This window comes from Piliocolobus tephrosceles, chromosome 12 (genome assembly GCF_002776525.5).
Source record: "Piliocolobus tephrosceles isolate RC106 chromosome 12, ASM277652v3, whole genome shotgun sequence".
In the NCBI taxonomy this organism is placed as follows: domain Eukaryota; kingdom Metazoa; phylum Chordata; class Mammalia; order Primates; family Cercopithecidae; genus Piliocolobus; species Piliocolobus tephrosceles.
This window is the reverse complement of record NC_045445.1, coordinates 35992658-36015334: the sequence shown is the minus strand read 5'-3', so window position 1 is coordinate 36015334 and position 22677 is coordinate 35992658. Positions and strand designations below refer to the sequence as shown.

The 22677-nt window shown below is 38.1% G+C and overlaps 1 protein-coding gene across 1 annotated transcript in view; it reads left to right on the top strand.

The window, feature by feature from the left end:
- WDR44 (WD repeat domain 44) overlaps positions 1-22677 on the top strand; it is a 93413-nt gene that overhangs the window by 36974 nt on the left and 33762 nt on the right. The window contains exons 3-10 of the mRNA XM_023202370.1: positions 3741-3815; positions 8954-9590; positions 10356-10486; positions 11580-11675; positions 13296-13432; positions 14684-14767; positions 19082-19188; positions 21723-21874. Of these exons, the coding sequence (XP_023058138.1) occupies positions 3741-3815; positions 8954-9590; positions 10356-10486; positions 11580-11675; positions 13296-13432; positions 14684-14767; positions 19082-19188; positions 21723-21874 (1419 nt within the window). The remainder of the gene's footprint in view (positions 1-3740; positions 3816-8953; positions 9591-10355; positions 10487-11579; positions 11676-13295; positions 13433-14683; positions 14768-19081; positions 19189-21722; positions 21875-22677) is intronic.

The following is a 22677-nucleotide window of genomic DNA, read 5'->3' as shown; positions in this document are numbered from 1 at the left end:
TACTAGAAAATAATTGGATAAAAATAGTGGGACAGTTGAAGGTTATTTTGCACCAACTGTTATTTATTTTTTATTTTTTCCTGTGGACCCTGTTCTGCTGAGAGCATCAACTATTCTTAATGGTGATCAGCTTCCAAATATTTCTTTTTTTTTTTGTGACAGAGTCTTGCTCTGTCCCAGGCTGGACCAAGTATTCTCTTAGTAGTGATCAGCTTCCAAGTATTCTCTCTCCACCTTGTCAAGGTTATCTTACCAGTTGGTCTTGGTTAGATTTTTTGTTTGTTTGTTTTTTTAGAGACAGGGTCTCGCTCTCTTGCCCAGGCTGGAATGCAGTGGCATTATCATAGCTCACTGCAGCCTCAGGCTCCTAGGCTCAAGTAATCCTCCCACAGCAACCTCCAGAGTAGCTGGGACTGCAGGCACATACCACCATGCTTGGCTAATTATTTTTTTTTTTTAAAGGCGAAGTCTCACTATGTTGCCCAGGCTGGTCTCAAACTCCAGGTCTCAGCCCGTGCCTGGCCTTCTTTCGCATAAAACCAGGATCCAATTAAAGCCTATGTACATTTAAGATGTATATATTAACTGAAGAAAAAACAGAGCATGCATCATTCAACATTTATTCAGCAAATGATTATTTAGTGTCGGACACAGTTTTAGGTACTGAACAAACTGTAGATAGAACAAACAAGGTCCATGCTCTCATGGAACTTACATTCTAGTGGAACAGGGAAGAGACAAAAAATAAGCAAGTAAATAAGGTCATTTTGAATGAGAAGTGCAGTGAAGGAAAATAGGATGATGTTTTCCCAGCACCATTTATTGAATAGGGAAGCCTTTCCCCATTCTTTGTTTTCATCAGGTTTGTCAAAGATCAGATAGTTGTAGATTTGCAGTCTTATTTCTGTATTCTCTATTCTGTTCTGCTGGTCTATGTGTCTGTTTTTGTACCAGTACGATGCTGTTTGGTAACTGTAGCCCTGTAGCATAGTTTGAAGTCGGGTAGCGTGATGCCTCGAGCTTTGTTCTTTTTACTTAGGATTTGCCTTGGCTATTCAGGCTCTTTTTTGGTTCCCTATGAATTTTAAAATAAAATTTTCTAGTTCTGTGAAGAATCTTAATGGTGGTTTAATAGTAATGGCATTAAATCTATAAATTGCCTCGGGCAGTGTGGCCATTTTAACGATATCGATTCTTCCTGTCCATGAGCATGGAATGTTTTTCCATTTGTGTCATCTCTGGGTTCTTTGAGCAGTGGTTTGTAGTTCTTTCACCTCCCTAGTTAGCTGTATTCCTAGGTATTTTATTCTTTTTGTGGCAATTGTGAATGGTGGGAGTTTATTCCTGATTTGGCTCTCGGCTTGACTGTTATTAGTGTATAGTAATGCTAGTGATTTTTGCACATTGATTTTGTATCCTGAGACTTTGTTGAAGTTGTTTATCAGCTTAAGAATCTTTTGGGCTGAGACTATGGGTTATCTAGATACAAGATCATGTTGTCTGCCAACAGGGATAGTTTGATATCCTCTCTTCAATCCAATTACTGGGTATATACCCAAAGGAATATACATCATTCTATTATAAAGACACATGCACACAAATGTTCATTGCAGCACTATTCACAATAGCAAAGACATGGAATCAACCTAAATGCCCATCAATGATGGACTGGGTAAAGAAAATGTGGTACATATACACCATGGAATACTATGCAGCCATAAAGAAGAATGAGATCATGTCCTTTGCAAGGACATGGATGGAGCTGGAGGCCATCATCCTTAGCAAACTAATGCAGGAACAGAAAACCAAATACTGCCTGTTCTCACTTATAAGTGGGAGCTAAATGATGCGGACACATGAACACATAGAGGGGAACAACACATGTTGGAGCCTATCAGAGGGTGAAGGGTGGGAGGAGGGAGGGGATCAGGAAAAATGACCAATGGGTACTAGGCTTAATACCTGGGTGATGAAATAATCTGTACAACAAAACCCCGTGACACAAGTTTACCTATGTAACAAATCTGCACATGTACCCCTGAACTTAAAGATTTTTTTTTTTTTTTAAAAGGAAAAATAGGATAATGTGATAGAAAGTTAAGGGGTCAGATAAGGCTATTTTGAGATGGTCAGGGAAGTATTTTCTGATAAAATAGCACTTGAGCTGTGACCCTAATGGCAAGGAACCATCCTATTGGCCAGAGTGTGATTGTGAGGGAGTGGTATGAGAGGGAGATGAGGAGTGTAGAAGATATCAAAAATGTAGGCAGAGGCTATGTCATGTTTAGGCCTTCATGGGCCTTCGTACTGTTTGGATTTTATCTAACACTTAAGAGTCCATGAAACAATTTTTTTCTAGAAGAATCTGTGTAACATTGGTAGTATTCCCCAAATTCTGGGGGAGGAATTCAATGCTCGAAGATATTGCAGGTCCTACAGAAATTTCACTGGCATGTTAAATCTTTAACATTTTAATAATCTCTGGAGTAATTTTATTTCTGAGCCTATTGTGATCATATCCTGATATGTGTATAAGTGCCACCTAAATAATTAGTGTGCCTTGAGTCCCTTATCTAAAATGGTTATAGTGACCTTCCTCTAACAAACTCTGTGATGTACACAAATAATTATGATTTTTTTTCTCAGTATCAAGAGTAGCATTCAAATTGCTGTACTTCTATAAATAGACAACTTAAGATTGAGAGGAGTATTGTATTGAGATTTGCAAATATATGATTGTGTTATTTTACCCTAATTTTTTCCAGCAGAAATGCAGTATCCATTTCTAACCTCCCAAATATATATATATATGTACGTATGTGTATATAAATGTATACGTAGATATATATGTATTTTTGGTGGGTTTAATGTTTTTCATCTTTTTTCATACTTAGGGGCTTCGTTTAACTTCTGGTTAAGTCTTTATTTCTTTTATCTAAAGCATGTAGAATTTTAAGAAAACTATTCCCTGAATGTGGTTTTCTGTGTTATATACTTTTGTATTTGTGCATATTTATGGAGCAATGCTTTGGGAAAAACAAAAATTTTTATTCAACCCCTTGCTTAAATCCTTAATCCTTTTTAGCTATAAAAGTACTTAGAAGTTCTTATCTTCCATTACAGTTTTTTAATGTTAAAAAGTTGAGCAAGTTTTCACATTTAAAGGTAAATCCTATTGCAGAATAACAGAATATTGCTGATGGGTAACTTTCTTATGCAAATTACATTGTCCCATGGCATAAAATTTCTGGGCATCTATCAGTATTGGGAAATCTAAGCCCTTTAGGCCGGGCACAGTGGCTCACACCTATAATCCCAGCACTTTGGGAGACTGAGGCGGGTAGATCACATGAGGTTAGGAGTTCGAGACCAGCCTGGCCAACAAGGTGAAACTCTGTCTCTACTAAAAATACAAAAATTAGCCAAGTGTGGTGGCACGCGCCTATAATCCCAGCTACTTGGGAGGCTAAGGCAGGAGAATCACTTGAACCTGGGAAGCAGAGGTTGCAGTGAGCCAAGATTGTGCCACTGCACTCCGGCCTGGGCGACAGAGTGAAGCTCTCTCTCAAAAAAAAAAAAAAAGAAGAAGAAGAAGAAATCTAAGCCCTTTAAGGACCTTTGAAGCCCTTTAAGGACCTTTGATTTATTAATGCTACATTTTCTCATTTGTATCCCTTTAAAGCAATTTTTAAAAAAAATATATCATCATTTGGTCTCTATTTCTTTTCTTTTTCAAACAGGAAGCAGAGAACACTGCATGCAAAGTTGGAAATGAGTCCCCTGTACAAGAATTGAAACAAGATGTGTCTAAAAAGGTTGGAAAGATACAATGTCAATATTAGTTTATAACAGACATCATATTTATATGGTATATTTCAAACAGTTTTTATATTCTTTTAGGACAGCGCTCTGTACATGATTGACATTTGTGGTTGAAGACATTTCAGTCTTTTTAGAAGTCCTTTTCATATTCTAATTGGTAATTTATCCTTGAAACAGTATTTTATAAAATGCTTTTATTTTTTATTCTTGTATTTTTATCAGAATAAGTCCTAACTATTCTTGAGGTTACTACCAGGAGTTACAGGTATTGAAAAGCTCAGTGCAGCAACATTCTGATGTCTTTAGTAATCAGAAGTTATGAGAAGTCCTTGCTCTGATAGTACCTTTGATACCTTTTAAAAAATTGATGCTATGAAGCTTCAAAGGTTGGTTTACTAGAAGAGACTGAGCACAAGATCAATCTTTTGAAAATGTACAGTTCACGGTATCAGCATAAAACTCAAAGAGAAAGACAGGATGGTGTGTTTTTATTCATTTATACAAGTTTTAAGTGTTTTCTGTGCCCTAGGCAATCTTCTAGCCAGTGGGTTTCCAGAGGCTAACAAAATGACACATTCTTCACCCCAGAGTTTCTCCAGTAGTGGCACTCGACATTTTGGGCTAATAGAGGGTAGGGGAGGGCCTGTTTTGTGCATTGTAAGATGTTTTAGCAGTATCCCTAACTTCTATTTACTAGATGCCAATAGCATCCCCAATTCCCAATTATGACAACCAAATATATCTTCGGATGTCTGGAAAGGGGTATGGAACAAAATAACCCCTAAGGGAAAACCACTCTTCTATCCTTATGGAATTTAGAAATTTAATGGACTACATTTTTTGGGTTTTTTTTGTTTGTTTTTTGTTTTGTTTATTTGTTTGTTTCTTTTTTTGTTCTGTCGCCCAAGCTAGAGTGCAGTGGCACGATCATGGCTCACTGTAGCCTCCACCTCCTGGGCTCAAGTGATCCTCCCACCTCAGCCTTTCGAGTAGCTGGGACCACAGGTGTGTGCCACCACGCCTGGATAATTTTTGTATATTTTGTAGAGACAAGGTTTTGCCATGTTACCCAGGCTGGTCTCGAAATTCTGAGCTCACACAATCCACCCACCTCAGCCTCCCAAAGTGCTGGGATTATAGGTGTGCAACACTGTGCCCACCTGGACCACATATTTTAATATTGATCATACTTTTTTCTTTAAAGGAAAAATGTTCCCTTTTGGGACAAATGGTGGATTGTATAGCAGTGTACATGATAGGAATTGAACCATTTTTTTAAAAAAGGAAATTGCCTACAATTCTGTACTATAACACGCAGGTATCTTGATTTTTCAGCATTTCCTTCTGGTTCTCACCCATTAGCATACATTTTTTCTGCCTAATTGTAGTGTAGGTAGAATTTTATATTCTGTCTTTTACTCTTACCATTTTTAGATTTTCCTCATACTTCTATATTATTTCTGTACTCAGATGCATCAGTTTCCATCAAGTAAATGGATTACAATGTATCCAGCCATTTTTATTGTTGAAACTTAAAATATTCCTGTTTTTTCTACTATCGCTTTTCTTTTTAAAGAATGTTTTTCTTAGGATAAATTACAAATGCGTAACTATCTATAGTTAATGGGGAAAAAGATGATTTTAAGGAGAGTTTAGAAGATTAATTCAAGTTGTTTAGCTCTGAACTCAAGCTTATGACCCAAAAACCAGCAGATGCAGGGAGATTAACATTCTTAAACAGACTACACCTAAATTCCACTATTTGGACTGATGGCAGAACCATGGAAAGAGTTCACCTTGTCTTTTCCCTTCCTTTCTTTCTTTTTCTTTTTTGAAATGGAGTCTCACTCTGTCACCCAGGCTGGAGTGCAGTGGCACGATCTCGGCTCACTGCAACCTCTGCCTCCCAAGTTCAAGCAATTCTCCTGCCTCAGCCTCCCTAGAAGCTGAGATTACAGGTGTGTGCCCCACGCTGGGCTAATTGTTGTATTTTTAGTAGAGACAGGGTTTCACCATGTTGGCCAGACTGGTCTTGAACTCCTGACCTCATGAGATCCACCCGCCTCAGCCTCCTGATGACAGGCATGAGTCACTGCACCCGGGCCCCTTTCTTTCTTATATGCAGCTTAAAATATAAACAGGCTTTCTATTATCTTCTACCAACATTTAGAAGAAAAGAAAATATATTTTCTCCCCAGTCCTGTCATTACTAACATTAAATCTCCCAGATCATTTATCCTGCTCCGTCTCAAAAAAAAACATTTGGACAGGCTAAGATAGGAGAGAAAAGGCATTACTGAAGGCATGGAGGTGGGGAATGTGCAGAACTTTTGAGGATGAGCCTGGAGAGCAGAGTTAGGGCCAGGTTATAGAAATGCCTTATGTCATACTAAACTGCTTTTTATTTTTTTTGAGACTTGAGTCTCGCTCTGTTGCCCAGGTTGGAGTGCAGTGGTGTGATCTCAGCTCACTGCAACCTCCACCTCCTGGGTTCAAGCAATTCTTCTGCCTCAGCTTCCCGAGTAGCTGGGATTACAGTCACACACCACCATGCCAGGCTAATTTTTAATTTTTATTTATTTATTTATTTTGTATTTTTAGTAGAGACAGGGTTTCACCATATTGGCCAGGCTGGTTTCGAACTCCTGACCTCAGGTGATCTGCCCACCTCAGCCTCCCAAAGTGCTGGGTTTACAAGCTTAAACCACCGTGCCTGGCCACGGTGAGTTTTTGAAGCAAACAATGCTTTAGCATAATCATCTCTGTGTATGTCTTGGTTCTCACTGTTCTCTTAGTCTTTCTCTTTCACTATTTCCTAAAATCCAGAAAAGAAATGCCAGGGCTAGGCACCGTAAGAAGGTGTCATGAGGCATATCAAGAGGCAGAAAACACGGACCTTGCTCTCCAGGTACTAATTATCTGGTGTAGAGAAAATAAATAGAGCTAGCCCATATACAGCTCTGTATTTGTATTATAGTTCATACTATACTGAACAGTAAGAATAGTAATAGAAGTGCAGAGGAGGGAGAGATTATTCTCAGATAAAGGATTGGGGAAGACAGGGTTTTCAACCTCATTTTGACCCCTCTTGTGACACAGACATTTCCATTATGCGTAGTGATTATTTCAAACCTTTATACTCACCCCATGCTCACTGTACCCACTCACATCCCCCTCATTTTCAGGAGATAACCTTGTTTCCTACTCCACATAAATATTAGAGGCTAAAAAGCCTGAATCCATTCCTTTGTATCGTCTTTCACTTCTTTTACCTACATATTTATTGTCATTTCTTACCTCTTTTTCATGTCATCCATCACTGATGATTTAGTATCTTGTTTTCTGTCCAAAGTAGTGTGGTATAATACAAAGATCACTGGATGTTTAAGAAAGATCTGAATTTCAGTTTTGGCTTTGTAGCTTACTAATTGTGGGACTGGCAAATTTCTTAAAGCCTTTACCTCAGAGTCCTGCTTTTCTAGGAGGGAGGTAATCCAGCTACCTAACCCAGAGGTCTATATGGCAATTAAATGGGAATTTGTATACTAGGTCTAATACACAGTAGGCCTTCATTCCTTTCTTTTCCAGAACATTGCTCTGTTATCTTCTTTTCCAGTGGTTCCTTCCCTTCAGGTTATAAAAGTGCTGGGACACTTTATTGAAATCTTTTTGCATTTATAGCTAAGCTTTTTGAAAACTCAGACCGTGCTAATGTCTCTATGTCTTCACCTCTTATTCATTCTCAAATCCACTGGAATATGACTTCTGTTATCACTGTTATCATTGAGGTTCTCCGCACTCAGTAACCACCTAATTGACAAATTGGTTGGACTCTGTTTAGTTCTGGTGAAAGCAAGGTAATTTCTAAGGTTAACAATTTGAAGATTGAGAAAAACTAACATACAGAACATGCTAAGAAATCCGGGATGAATATTACTGAGCAGCAGTAATATCCAGTTCAAGTTAGCATGAAATTGTAGTAGACCAGATTAGGATGGTTCTGTGATACATTCCATGAACTTTCTGAAGCCAAGGAATTGAGAAAGCAGAAGTTGTTCATGGTTGGGCATGGTGGTGGGATAACTGATCTGGGAGATTTAATGTTAGTAATGACAGGACTGGGGAGAAAATATATTTTCTTTTCTTCTAAATGTTGGTAGAAGATAATAGAAAGCCTGTTTATATTTTAAGCTACATTTAAGAAAGAAAGGGGCCCGGGTGCAGTGACTCATGCCTGTAATCGGGAGGCCGAGGCAGGTGGATCTCATGAGGTCAGAAGTTCAAGACCAGCCTGGCCAACATGGTGAAACCCTGTCTCTACTAAAAATACAACAATTAGCCCAGCGTGGGGCACACACCTGTAATCTCAGCTTCTAGGGAGGCTGAGGCAGGAGAATTGCTTGAACTTGGGAGGCAGAGGTTGCAGTGAGCCGAGATCGTGCCACTGCACTCCAGCCTGGGTGACAGAGTGAGACTCCATTTCAAAAAAGAAAAAGAAAGAAAGGAAGGGAAAAGACAAGGTGAACTCTTTCCATGGTTCTGCCATCAGTCCAAATAGTGGAGTTTAGGTGTAGTCTGTTTAAGAATGTTAATCTCCCTGCATCTGCTGGTTTTTGGGTCATAAGCTTGAGTTCAGAGCTAAACAACTTGAATTTTTCTCCTGGGGATTTGGATTATCATGGTTTTGTTAAGTGGGCTCAAACCAGTAGGCTGGTATTACAACAAGTTTGGCATAAATATGTAAATGAATCAGGATATTGAGTCTTAATGTAAGTTTAGGATTGAACTTGATTTTATACGGTTATTTGACCTTTTGTACCTAAGTGTTAACACAAATTCCCTATTATGAGGGTTAAGAGTATAGATGCTGGAATCAAACTCCCTGGGTTTATACCTGCTTCATCACTTACTAGCTTTGTGACCTTGGACAAATCATTTGATTAGTTCCCTCATTTATAAAAGGGTGACAGTAGAAGTAGAATCTCTTAAGGTTATCGTAAATATTAAAATATGTAAAGTATTAATTAAGAACATTGCCTGGCACTTACTAAGTACTGTGTAAATGATTAGCTGTTATTATGTTCTTATAAATAGCTTCATTTTAAAAAACTACTTTTAACCCTTTCATCAGATTATTGAAAGTATCATTGAGGAGAGTCAGAAAGTACTACAGCTTGAAGATGACTCTTTGGATTCCAAAGGAAAAGAACTCTCTGATCAAGCTACTGCCAGTCCTGTTGTGGCTAGAACAGATCTGAGCAATATACCCGGACTGTTAGCCATAGATCAAGTACTGCAGGAAGAATCCCAAAAGGCAGAGAGTCAGAATACATTTGAAGAGACTGAATTAGAATTTAAAAAATGCTTTCCTTCTGATGAAACCTGTGAGAAACCAGTAGATGAAACCACAAAGTTAACTCAAACAAGTTCAACTGAGCAGCTTAATGTGCTTGAAACTGAAGCAGAAGTATTGAACAAGGAAGCAGTGGGAGTCAAAGGAAGTGATGTTCTAGGACCTGTGTCCTCAGACTCCTTATCTACTAAAGATTTTGCTGCTGTGGAAGAAGTGGCCCCTGCCAAACCCCCGAGACACCTTACTCCAGAGCCTGATATAGTGGCTAGTACAAAGAAGCCTGTTCCAGCACGCCCACCTCCTCCAACTAATTTCCCACCTCCTAGACCCCCACCTCCATCTCGACCTGCTCCACCACCAAGAAAAAGGAAAAGCGAATTGGAATTTGAGACTTTGAAAACTCCTGATCTAGATGGCAAGTATTAATTGAGAAATCACTCTGTTGGTTGGGCACAGTGGCTCACGCCTGTAATTCCAGCACTTTGGGAGGCCGAGGTGGGCGGATCGCTTGAGCTCAGTTCAAGACCAGCCTGGGCAATATGGCGAAACCCCATCTGAACAACGACAAAAATAATACAAAAATTAGCTGGCCATGGTGGCACGCGCCTGTAATCCCAGCTACTTGGGAGGCTGAGGCAGGAGAATTGCTTGGGCCTGGGAGGCAGAGACTGCAGTGAGCCAGGGTCATGCCATTGCACTCCAGCCTGGGTGATCAGAGTGAAATCTTGTCTCAAAAAAAGAGAGAGCGCAATAACCCTTTGTGGTGAAATTTTGGAGTTGAAACTGTTTACCTTTCTGCTTTTATTTCACTTTATAAAAAAACTCACTGGGAACCAAGTTATTAAAATTATTTCTTTAGTAATAGACAAAATGTAAAAATGTTTACATTGGTGAAAGTTACTATAATTGAACACTTCAGCAGACTTCAAACTTTCGAATCTGTTGCCATCTGAGAGAGAGTGGCATGTGAAAAAAACATGGGATTTGGAGACCTAAAGTCTGAATTCAAGTCCTGCATCTTTTTTTTTGTATGAGCTGTATAGTCTTGAGGAAATTAAATAACTTGTTTGAACTATGGTTTCCCTGTATAGGAAATGAGAGAGTAATCAAACCACTTTCCTCACAGGGTTGTTATAAGAATCAAACAAAAGGGTTGTTATTGTTATTATTATCATTGCAGTTCCCAAAGAGAATATTACGTCTGATTCTCTCCTAACTACAAGCATGGCTTCAGAGAGTACAGTCAAGGATTCGCAGCCTTCTCTTGATTTGGCAAGTGCTACCAGTGGAGATAAAATAGTTACTGCCCAGGTTGGTGAATTAGTGTTCTATTTCATATAGACTTTATCAGCTCCCTACAACTGGCTGGTTTGCTGATTATGGAGCCTTCTATATTCTGCAGGCCAAATATTTCTTTGTCCTCCAAACCTGACCCCCCTACTTCCCTTGATCAGCTCTGCTACACACTAACTGGGTGAGCCTACCAAGCTGTTTAGCATCTGGATCTCAGATGCCCCATCAATAAAATGGAGGAAAAATCCTTCCTTGAGGGTTTGAAATGAGCTAAAATATGCCAAGTATCTAGCAGGTAATAGGTATTCAAAAAACGACAGACGCTAGCAGGTAATAGGTATTTGGAAAACGACGATGCTACTATTTGTAATATTGTTGGTGCTAATAAACACCAACTATAGTCTATATTTGTCCTGTATTGGTCAGAATTGAAGACTTTTTAAAATAATTTCCTTTTCCTAATCATAAAAAAACTTTATATGCTAGGAAGTGGGCTACACAAAAGACTTGATAATGTTAATTTTACCACAGCCAGATTCTGGGACTCAGAGCTACTTACATGGTAGCTATGGTGGGCCGGGCTACCAGACTACAACATATGACACTATAGTCTTGTTATAGCCTTAGAGCAGGGGTCAGTAGTGGCCTGCTTTGGTAGGATCCCCAAGCTAAGAATGTTCTTTACATTTTTAAAGGTTGTTTAAGAAGAAGAATATGCAACAGAGACTCTATATGAACAAAAATGCCTTAAATATTTATAATATGGCTCTTTATAGAGAGTTGTTTTCTGACCCCTACCTTTGAGGTAGCCACATACAACCCAGATTAATAGCAGTCTTAGTAGAGAAATGCTTTTTGGCTAGGTTCAAATAGAACATTTATTTGTTTTCAAGAATACTAAGACATTATTTCATAAGCAGCAATAGTTTTGGTTCCTAATGTTTTTCAGCATGCTGGGAAAAATGAAGGACTGAAATGTAATGTTCCATTTAGATTTTCAGCAGACTCCATTATTTGAATTATGAAATTCTTTAGAATTATGTGTGGTAATAATTGAAAATTTATAGAAATTGATTCAGTCTAATTTCTGTTTATAAAATTATATTTCCAGGAAAATGGAAAAGCACCTGATGAGCAGACTGTAGCAGGTGAAGTGATGGGCCCTCAGAGACCTAGATCCAACTCTGGGAGAGAGCTTACTGATGAGGTAGAAATAGATTTTTTTTGTTCTTGTTCTTAAAACATAAAGTACAAAAAACATAATGGGAAGATGAAAACCTTCTGGAGATGGATGGTAATGATGGGTGCATAACAATGTGAATGTACTTAATGACCCAGAACTGTACATTTAAAAATGGTTAAAATTGTAACTTTTATGTTATGTGTAGTTTACCACAATTTAATTTTTTTTAAGTTTATTGCTGTTACGAAAAAAAAAAAATACAGAGGAAAAACTGAAAATTGAAGATTGTTTTGTTGATATGCTGGATGTTGCATCTCTGATTTAAACTTGCCCTTTCACTCAATTGCATAGTGGAATAAATATATTGAAAGCAAGGTTTATATTTTATAGAAAGTGGGCTTTAAAAGAACTTGATATTGAGGCCAGGTGTGGTAGCTCACTCCTGTAATCGCAGCACTTTGGGAGGCCAAGGCGGATGGGTCACTTGAGGTCAGGAGTTCGAGACCCAGCCTGGCCAACATGGCAAAACCCCGTCTCTACTAAAAATACAAAAATTAGACAGGCATGGTGGTGTGCATCTGTAATTCCAGTTACCCAGAGGCTGAGGCAGGAGAATCACTTGAACCCAGGAGGCAGAGGTTGCAGTGAGCCGAGATCGCACCACTGCACTCCAGCCTGGGCGACAGAGCAAGACTCCGTCTCAAGAAAAAAAAATTTAAATAATAATAATAATAAAAGAACTTGATATTATAAATACATGTTATACTAACATAAATTTTATTATTTTAATGGTTTCTTACCATTAAAACTTAGTATGCACCTATTAGCCAACTTATTCAGAATTAAATTTTACAGCGAAATCTTAGTTTATATTTCTTTAAAACAATACATTTTTTAAAATATTGCACTTTGGAAGACAGTTTGGCAGTTCCTCAAAATGTTAAATATAGTGTTACCATGACCTAGCAGTTCCATTCCTTTGTATATACCAATGAGAAACGAAAACATATGTTCACACAAAAAATGTACACAAATATTCACAGCATCCTTATTCATAACAGCCAAAAACTGGAAACAACCCAAATGTTTATCACTGATTGGATGGATAAATAAAATGTGGTATATTCATACCATGTTGTATTTTTTAGCAATTAAAAGGAATGAAGGAATAAAGTACTGATATGTGCTACAACATGGATAAACCTTGAAAACATCATGTTAAGTTAAAGAAACCAGATGTAAAAGGCCATATATTACAGGATTTGATTTATATGAAATGTCCAGAATAGGCAAATCTATAGAAACAGAAAGTAGATTAGTATTTGCCAGGGGCTAGGAAGAAAGGGAAATTAGGTGTGACTGCTAATGGGTAGGGAATTTCCTTTTGGGGTGCAGAAAATATTCTGACTTAGTGGCGATAGTTGTACAACTCTGTGAATATACTAAAAACCATTGAATGATATGCTTTAAATGAGTGCATTTTGTGGCATGTGAATTGTATCTCAATACAAATGTTAGAAATTATTGTGTGTAGTATTGAATGTATCTAAAAAGCCTTTAGCTTAAATTTTAGGGGATTTTGTAGACTAAAAAGATAATTAAATTGCAGGTCATCTTGGTGTGATTTTTTTTTTTTAACCTCAGGAAATTTTAGCCAGTGTAATGATTAAGAACCTGGATACTGGAGAAGAAATACCTTTGAGTCTTGCAGAAGAGAAACTACCAACAGGCATTAATCCTCTCACTCTACACATCATGAGAAGGACAAAAGAATATGTAAGGTGTGGCCTAACGTTGTTATTTGTCATTAATAGTATTTCAGAGTTGTTAAGATTTCTCTGTTAATGAACTATGACAATCCCTAATTTGGTTTCATTCAGTGTTTTTCTTTATTCTGGAATTAAAATAGAGTTAGATAAGGTGGGTATTCTTTAACTTTGTTCTTCATTATGACTTTACAGTTACTTGGGGGAATAGTATAAATATTAAATCCCATAGCACTTAGTTTCTCTTTTTTAATGATTTAAATTATATTTGGGACAATATAAAAACAGTGAGGGATCACATACCTGTAATCCCAGCACTTTGGGAGGCTGAGGCAGCACTTGAATTCAGGAGTTAGAGGGGCCTGGGCAACATAGTGAGACCTCATCTCCACAAAAATAAATAAATAAAAATAACAAAAAAAAGTTGAGGCTAAAAAACTATGTAGAATGAACACTTAGTCTTCTGAAACTTTGCTTTAAAGATCATAAAATGGTTTAAATATTTGTACTGTTTTTGTAGGATCAGAAAATGGCTTTAAAGTGAGATGAGTGACTTTACTATGAGATGTATGTAGATCTAAGGAATCATTTCTGTAAAAGCAGGAGCTGTTTTATTAAATGTAATGCAGGATGTACTTAATGAGTAGGGAGGAAGATACCTACAAGTTACTTTATTATTTCACTACAGCACATTTTGCCAAGCAAAAAGCCTTGTTTGTAGTAGATTTTTCATAAATTGCTAAATTGTATTCATTTATATGTTATACATTGCACCTTGCTTAAAGATTCTTTTCTTCAGTTTCTGAAGCCTATAAGTTGTCGGGTCCATCATTTAAATTAAATTATATGGGCTGAGCACGGTGGCTCACACCTGTAATTCTAGCACTTTAAGAGGCCAAGGCAGGCGGATTGCTTGAGCTCAGGAGTTTGACACCAGCCTGGGCAACATGGTGAAACCGTCTCTACTAAAATACAAAAAATTAGCCAGACATGGCAGTGTGCACATATAGTCCCAAGTACTCAGGAGGTTGAGGCAGGAGAATTACTTGAACCGGGGAGGCGGAGACTGCAGTGAGCCAAGATTGTGCCACTGCACTCCAGCCCGAGCGACAGAGCAAGACTCCATCTCCTAAATAAATAAATATATGTAAAGCTTATTAGCATAGTTTTTCTTATTCTGATTAACTGGTTATATAGTAAGTATAAACAGGGATTTTTAAGAATAGAAGAAATGGTTTATTTTAAAACAACTTCCCCTTCTTACAGTAATGACGCGGCACAGTCAGATGATGAAGAGAAGTTACAGTCTCAGCCAACAGATACTGATGGTGGAAGGTTAAAACAGAAAACGTGAGTTACAGTACATCCCTTTTCTTCATTTCAAGTTTTAATTTAAAAAAATATGAGAACTACCATACTATTTTAAATTGTACTCCATATTGTTTTTATGTCTACCCACCACCACTCCTCCCTGTCCCTCGCTGATAATAATAATAAAGCATCTGACATACAGAAAATGACCAGTAAGTGTTGCACCATACCTGTGTTTTTCTACTGGTAGGTAGGTACCAGAAGTGTTAGTAGAAGAACATGATTGTCCTTGAAGTTGTCTTTTCCCTTTCTCTTCATCTCTGCAATCCTATTTGTCTTTCGAAACCCAACTATAATGAGATTCTTCCTGACTACTACAGTCTATAGCAATTTTCTTTCTTTTCTCAATTTTGGGAATACCTGTAGTCTATAACTTACTTTTTCCCTTTACAATATATTGTCTTAAACTGTTTTCAGTTAAACTGTTTTCAGACAAATACACGTTAAACAATCAAAGCATATGTTGCAAAAGGATTCTGATTATGCCATCCTTCTGTTTCCCCTACGAACTTCTAGATCAATGGTGGGCCTGTACATTTTGTTTGATTATACACAAGTCTCTAAATTGATAATAATTAACTCTAAGGTCCAAAGGGAATTCTCCACTTGAGTCCTTTTCCTAGTGTGTATCAAATAAAGCATTTTCCTAGTGTGTATCAAATAAAGAATTTTTAGGAAACATGTAACTAAAATGCAGGCATATGGTAGCACCTTAGATATTTGGAACTTGGCCATCTAGTAGTTGCAGTTATCAGGAACCTGAGAATAAGGAATTACTACAATTATTCAGAGACAGATAAACATCCAGAAGAGATGTCACATAGTCCATGCACTAAAGCTCATGATTTTTCTAAGAAAAAAGTTCCTCAGGTTTATTCAAAGCCATTATGCTTATTTCTTACATCATTTTTTAAAAACTCTGGTCAAGTGTCTGAGCTTACTGCAAAATAGAAGCATCGAACTGTGACAACAGGTAAGTTGACACATAAGAATGTCAGATAATCAGAAAAATGATAAAATAACTCATAATATAGGTGGGTACCGTGGCTCACGCCTATAATCCCAGCATTTTGGGACACCACAGTAGGAGGATCACTTGAGCCCAGGAGTTTGAGAGCAGCCTGAGCAACATAGGTGGACTCACTCTTTACAAAAAAATTTTAAAAATTAGCTGGGCATGGTGGCACACACATGTGGTCTCAGCTACTCAGGAGGCTGAGATGGGAGAATTGCTTGAGCCTGAGGGGTCGAGGCTGCAGTGAGCCATGATCACACCACTGCACTTTAGCCTGGGTGACAGAGCAAGACCTTGCTGCCCCCCCCAACAGAAAAAGAACTCATAATATAGCACAATCATCATAACACAGTGCTTTTCAACCTTTTCTCATGCCATGACACACAAAGAACATAATAGTATTTGCACTGAATGCTGGGGTAAGCTGATAAGGTAGCTGATGGCCAGAGAAGATTGGCCCAGGCTTCCCTCGGCCCTGCCCTGTTGCCTTGAAGGCTGAGTGGGGAACCAATAGTATGGCCCACCTGCAATGCATTAGAAAGGCTCTGAATGTATTAAAGAACCAAAATGATGGTAGCAATGATCTTATCCATCAAGGAATGAAATTTAGGGAACATAAAGTGCCATTTAAGAAGGCATAAAAGTAGATATTTTAGAACTATTCTCATCTGAAAAAATTAAAATGTCTGTTTTCTTGGCTTTTAAAGTGGTAGTAAACTTATCCAGAAAATACAGTTTCAGAGTTATAGGTAGCAGAGACCTTATAATGGTTTTAAAAATGGTTTATCATCTGTGTTTTCTGATTATCAAAATAAATACAGAAATATGTAAAATAGAAAATGAAAGTTTCTGATAATCTCAGACCCAGAAATCAGTTTTAATAGCATAGTGTATTCTCCATAGAATTTTTTGTTTCTCATAAAAGCAGGGCTACTACTCTATGTCTATAATTTGTCAACTTGCTGTTTTGTTTTGTTTTATTAAGAAAATCAGATATATCATAGACATCTCTTATATCAGCACTAATAATATATATATTGCAGTCTTTCTGAGAGCCAGATATGAGAGTTAAGTGCTTGGGATATAACAGTTAAGACATTAAGAGGCCGGGCATGGTGGCTCACGCCTGTAATCCAGAACTTTGGGAGGCCGAGGTGGGTGGATCACCTGAGGTCAGAAGTTCGAAACTAGCCTGGCCAACGTGGTGAAAGCCAGTCTCTACTAAAAATACAAAAAAATAGCTGGGTGTGGTGGTGGGCGCCTGTAATCCTAGCTAGTCAGGAGGCCGAGGCAGGAGAATTGCTTAAACCCAGGAGGCAGAGATTGCAGTGAGCTGAGATCATGCCATTGCACTCCAGCCTGGGCAACAAGAGTGAAAATCTGTCTCAAAAAAAAAAAAAGAAAGACATTCAGGATGGGTGCAATGGCTCATGCTTGTTATCCTAGCACTTAGGGAGGCCGAGGCGGGTGGATCATTTGAGTCCAGGAGTTCAAGACCAGCCTGGGCAACACGGCAAGACCCCGTCTTTATAAAAAAATACAAAAATTAGCCAGGCATGGTGGTATGCACCTGTAGTCCCAGCAACTCAGGAGGCAGAGGCAGATGGGTCCATTGAACCTAGGAGGTCAAGGCTGCAGCGAGCCGAAATCATACCACTGCACTGTAGCCTGGGCAGCAGAGCAAGACTCTTAAAAAATTTGAAAGAAAAAGACATTCGTGGTCTCTGCCTTCATAGAACTTCTGTTAAATGGGAGAAATAGGCATTAAACATATAATTGCACAGATAAATCTAGATACATTTGTAGTGATTGCTATAAAAGTAAAGCTCCAGGTCCTATGGAAGTATTGCAGTAGTTCCCTCTTATCCATGGGGTATATGTTCCAAGATCCCCAGTGGATACCTGAAATCACAGATAGTACCAGACTTTGCTACTATGTTTTTTCGATCTGATAACCAGGAAGGCTGCTTAGTAATGAGTGGGTATCGTCTACAGCGTGGAAACACTGGACAAAGGGATGATTCACATCCCAGGTAGGATGGAGCAGGATGGTGTGAGATTTCATCATGCTACTCAGAATGGCACACAATTTAAAACTTACAAATTGTTTTATTTCTGGGATTTTCCATTTAATATTTTTGGACCATGGTTGACTGGGGTAACCGAAACCATGTAAAGCGAAACTTTGGATAAATGGGGACTATATAACAAAAACTCCATCTAAAGTTAAAAAGACCATTTTGAGAGAGCTGTTTGATCTGAGACCTAAAAAGTGAGTGGGAATTAGCCAAGGGAGAGGTGTTCCAGGCAGATATAACCACACATGCAAAGCCCCTGAGGTTACTATAAGAGCTTGGCACATTTAAAAAGCTGAGGTTTGCTCATTCATTTTATTGTATTTCCTACCAGCACTTATTTATCTATTCCTCGATTGACAGAAAATTTAGTTTATTTCCACTTTTTGACTACTCTAAACAGGGTTATATTGAACTTCTCTGTGTATATAACTTAACAACTTTTAAAAATACTGTCCCTCATGAGCTCCCATGAATCAGTAAAAATTTACTCCTGATTCATATTTCTTTTGGTTTTAAATATCATCATGTACTGTGCTCTGCTTTTTATAATCTTAATATATGAAACCTGAGACTTAGCTAATTGAAAATGCAATAAATAAGTTCTATTTATGGAAGCTTGAGATGCATACTTACATTACCTCATGTTTGGGAATACCTACCAGGAAAGCTCAGCCTAATTTTATTACATACACTTACCCAAACTGAAAGAGACCATCTTCAGCTACCAAAGCATTCTATTTTGTAAGGAAATATCTCTTTACTCTTTATTGGTAAAATGTGTTTTTAAGAATAGCTCGCTAAAACAGTCTTCTCAAAGCAGTTATCACCTCTGATTCATGGCCTCACCCCCAGACTCTCTAAATTGGATTATCTGGGGATGGAGCCCAGGTACCTACACTTTAAACACTCCCCTCTCCACACTACCTCTGCCAATCAATATTATTCACCACTGAAAACCAAAGCTCTAGAATATATGAATATGGTAAATTGGGGGAAAGGGTGTATGTTTCCTTTGCCATATTGACTTGAATATGTTTATTCCATAGAATAAGGCATTTGGAACTCAAACACCTATTATTTATGTTTAAAAAAAGGTTATTTCAAAGTAGTGTACTTTATCAGTCACAGCTAATACATTTGTCTGCAAATTGTTGAACTTTTACAGTTAACTGAGTTGATACATTTTTCATTTTTGTTAAGGACTCAACTAAAGAAGTTTCTTGGAAAATCAGTAAAGAGAGCAAAGCACCTTGCTGAGGAATATGGTGAACGTGCTATAAATAAAGTTAAAAGTGTTAGAGATGAAGGTGAGTTAAAACAGAACATTTCAACTGAACATTCAATTAATTTGTAACCGTCTAAATTTAGCCTGTAGTTTATAAGAAGCATTCTATTTAAAATAGTAAACCTTTATAGCTACATCTTAGTATTTCAATAAATAAGGTACTCTCTCACTTAATTTTATGAGTTTGAAGAAAAATGAGTTTATACATATTTTGTGACTTTGACAATCTGAAAGGGTTGAGTGTTAAATAATCAGTTATAAATTAGTTTTTTTTTTTTTTTTTTTTTTTTTTTTGAGATGGAGTCTCACTCTTTCGCCCAGGCTGGAGCGCAGTGGCGTGATCTCAGCTCACTGCAAGCTCCGCCTCCCAGGTTCACACCATTCTCCTGCCTCAGCCTCCCAAGTAGCTAGGACTACAGGTGCCCGCCACCATGCCCGGCTAATTTTTTGTGTTTTTAGTAGAGACGGGGTTTCACTGTGTTAGCCAGGATGGTCTCCATCTCATGACCTCGTGATCTGCCCACCTTGGCCTCCCAAAATGTTGGGATTATAGACGTGAGCCACTGCGCCCAGTCATAAGTTAGTTTTTTAAGGCTATTTGGTTTTGGGTTTTTTTTTTGTAACAGTCTTGCTCTGTCACCCAGACTGGAGTGGAATGGCACGATCTTGGCTCACTGCAACCTCTGTCTCCTGGGTTTAAGCCATTTTCCTGCCTCAGCTTACCAAGTAGCTGGGATTATAGGCACATACCACCACACCTGGCTGATTTTTGTATTTTTAGCAGAGACGGGGTTTCGCCATGTTGACCAGGCTGGTTTCGAACTCCTGACCTCAGGTGATCCGCCCACTTCTACCTCCCAACATGCTGGAATTACAGGCATGAGCCACCACGCCCGGCCAATGCTATTTTTTTCTTTTTCTTTCTTTTTTTTTTTTTTTGGAGATGGAGTCTCGCTCTATCACCCAGGCTGGAGTACAGTGGCACAATCTCAGCTCACTTCAACCTCTGCCTCCTGGGTTCAAGCAATTCTCCTGCCTCAGCCTCTTGAGTAGCTGGAATTACTGGCACCTGCCACCACACCTGGCTAATTTTTGTATTTTTAGTAGGGACAGGGTTTTACCATATTGCCCAAGCTGGTCTTGAACTCATGACCTCAGGTGATCTGCCCACCTCAGCCTCTCAAAGCTCTGGGATTACAAGTGTGAGCCACTGCAGTTGGCCAACTGTTTGGTTTTTACAAATACTGTCAGTTCTCCGTATCCATGGGTTCCACATGGAGGGATTCAAACAAACACAGATAGAAAAATATTAAAAAACATAAAAAATAACAATACGAAATAAATAAATAAATAATAAATAAATAACAATTTATTAAAATAAAATATAAAAAATATTTTAAATATTTTTTATTTTTAAAATAAAAAAATATATAAAATAAAACAATAGAAAAAATAATATAACAACTATTTATATAGCATTTATGTTGCAATAGATATTATAAGTAATCTAGAGATTAAAGTATACAGTAGGGCAAGGCCTGGTGGCTCATGCCTATAATCCCAGTACTTTGAGAGGCCAAGACAGGAGAACTGCTTGAGGCCAGGAGTTGGAGACTAGCCTGGTCAAATACATAGTGAGACCCTGTCTCTACTAAAAAATAAAAATTAGCTTGGTATAGTGAAGTGTGCCTACAGTCCCAGCTACTCAGAAGGCTGAGGAATAGGATTGCTTGAGCCCAAGAGTTCAGGGCTGCAATGACCTATGATCGCACCACTGCACTCCAACCTGAAACCCTGTCTTTAAAAAAGAAAGAAAGTACATGAAAGGATGTGCATAGGTTATATGCAAATACCATGCCATTTTATGTTAAGGGATTTGAGCATTCGCAGATTTTGATACCCATAGCAGGTCTTGCCATGGATACTGGGGAATAACTGTATTTTCAAAATTAGGTAGGTCTGGGTATGGTGGCTCATATCTGTAATCCCAACACTTGGGAAGGCTAAGGCAGGAGGATCACTTAAGCCCAGGAGTTGGAGACCAGCTTGGGCAACATAGTGAGACCCCCCAGTATTTGTCTGTATAAAAATAAACAAATACATTTTTTTTAATTAGGTAAATTTTCTAAATTTGCAAATATCTTGACCTCCTATGCCTTTGTCATTATTGTACTCATTTGTTTTATTTAATGAAACTTACATAGTACTTATTCAGTGCCTAGGACTGTACTAAGCACTTTTACCTGTATTAATTCATTTAATTCCATAGAAACCCTATGAGGTAAGTACCATCATATCCCCATTTGATAGATGAGAAAACTAAGAGGCATCCAAAGTTGAGTAACTTGCCTGTGGTCACACAGATAATAAATGACAGAGCTGGATTTGAACCTGGCAGTCTGGCGTTAGACTCCATGTTTTTAACCAGTATGTTACATAAGAAATAAATTTTGCTCTTCCATTTAATGAATTTTCTTGGTATGCAGGAAATATGGAACTATGATAGTAGCAATATCTATATTAGCTAGTAGTGATTTCTGTTGCTTTTCTGTTCAGTGTTTCATACTGATCAAGATGATCCTTCATCAAGTGATGATGAAGGAATGCCATATACAAGACCAGTTAAATTCAAAGCAGCACACGGTTTCAAAGGACCTTATGATTTTGATCAGATCAAAGTGGTGCAAGATCTTAGTGGTGAACATATGGTAAGCAACTTTTTCATTTTTTAGGATTGATACTGTTTTTGTTAAGAGAAATACTTTGGCTTCTACAGAACTATCTCTATGTATGTAACTTTGCTAGCCTGACTCAAGAACGGTGAATTTATGTTAACATGATTTAATGAATAGGTAATGCAGAGTCTGTCTCTGAAGTTTCCAGAAGTGACTTATCGGCCAGGTGTGGTGGCTCACGCCTGTAATCCCAGCACTTTGGGAGGCCAAGACAGGTGGATCACTTGAGTTCAGGAGTTCAAGACAGCCTGACCAATATGACGAAACCTTGTCTCTATGAAAAATATAAAAATTAGCCGAGCATGGTTGTGGGTGCCTGTAATCCCAGCTACTTGGGAGGCTGAGGCAGGAGAATTGCTTGAATCCGGGAGGCAGAGGTTTTGGTGAGTCGAGATCGTGCCACTGCACTGCAGCCTGGGCTACAGAGTAAAAGACTCTGTCTCAAAAAAAAAAAAAAGAAAAAGAAAAAGAAAAAAATGAGTTATTGAATAAGTAAACTCTCAGCCTGTATCACTAAGAAACCTATGCAAAGGCACCAAACTTTAAAGCAGTTAAATTAGAGGGTGGTCTGTAACTTTGAAAAATGTTTAAAATGTTCCCAACCATATTTTAAATAATTTACAAAATATATCAGAAGCTCAATATATGTTGTAAAGTGAGATATTCAGCTAAAACAAGGAGAGAGGTAAAAGTTCAAGTGCCCCTTTAGAGTTCAAAAGTACCAATGTAGATGCAATTGCACAAACTGTATTGCAGTTAACCCCTGAGAATGCTAG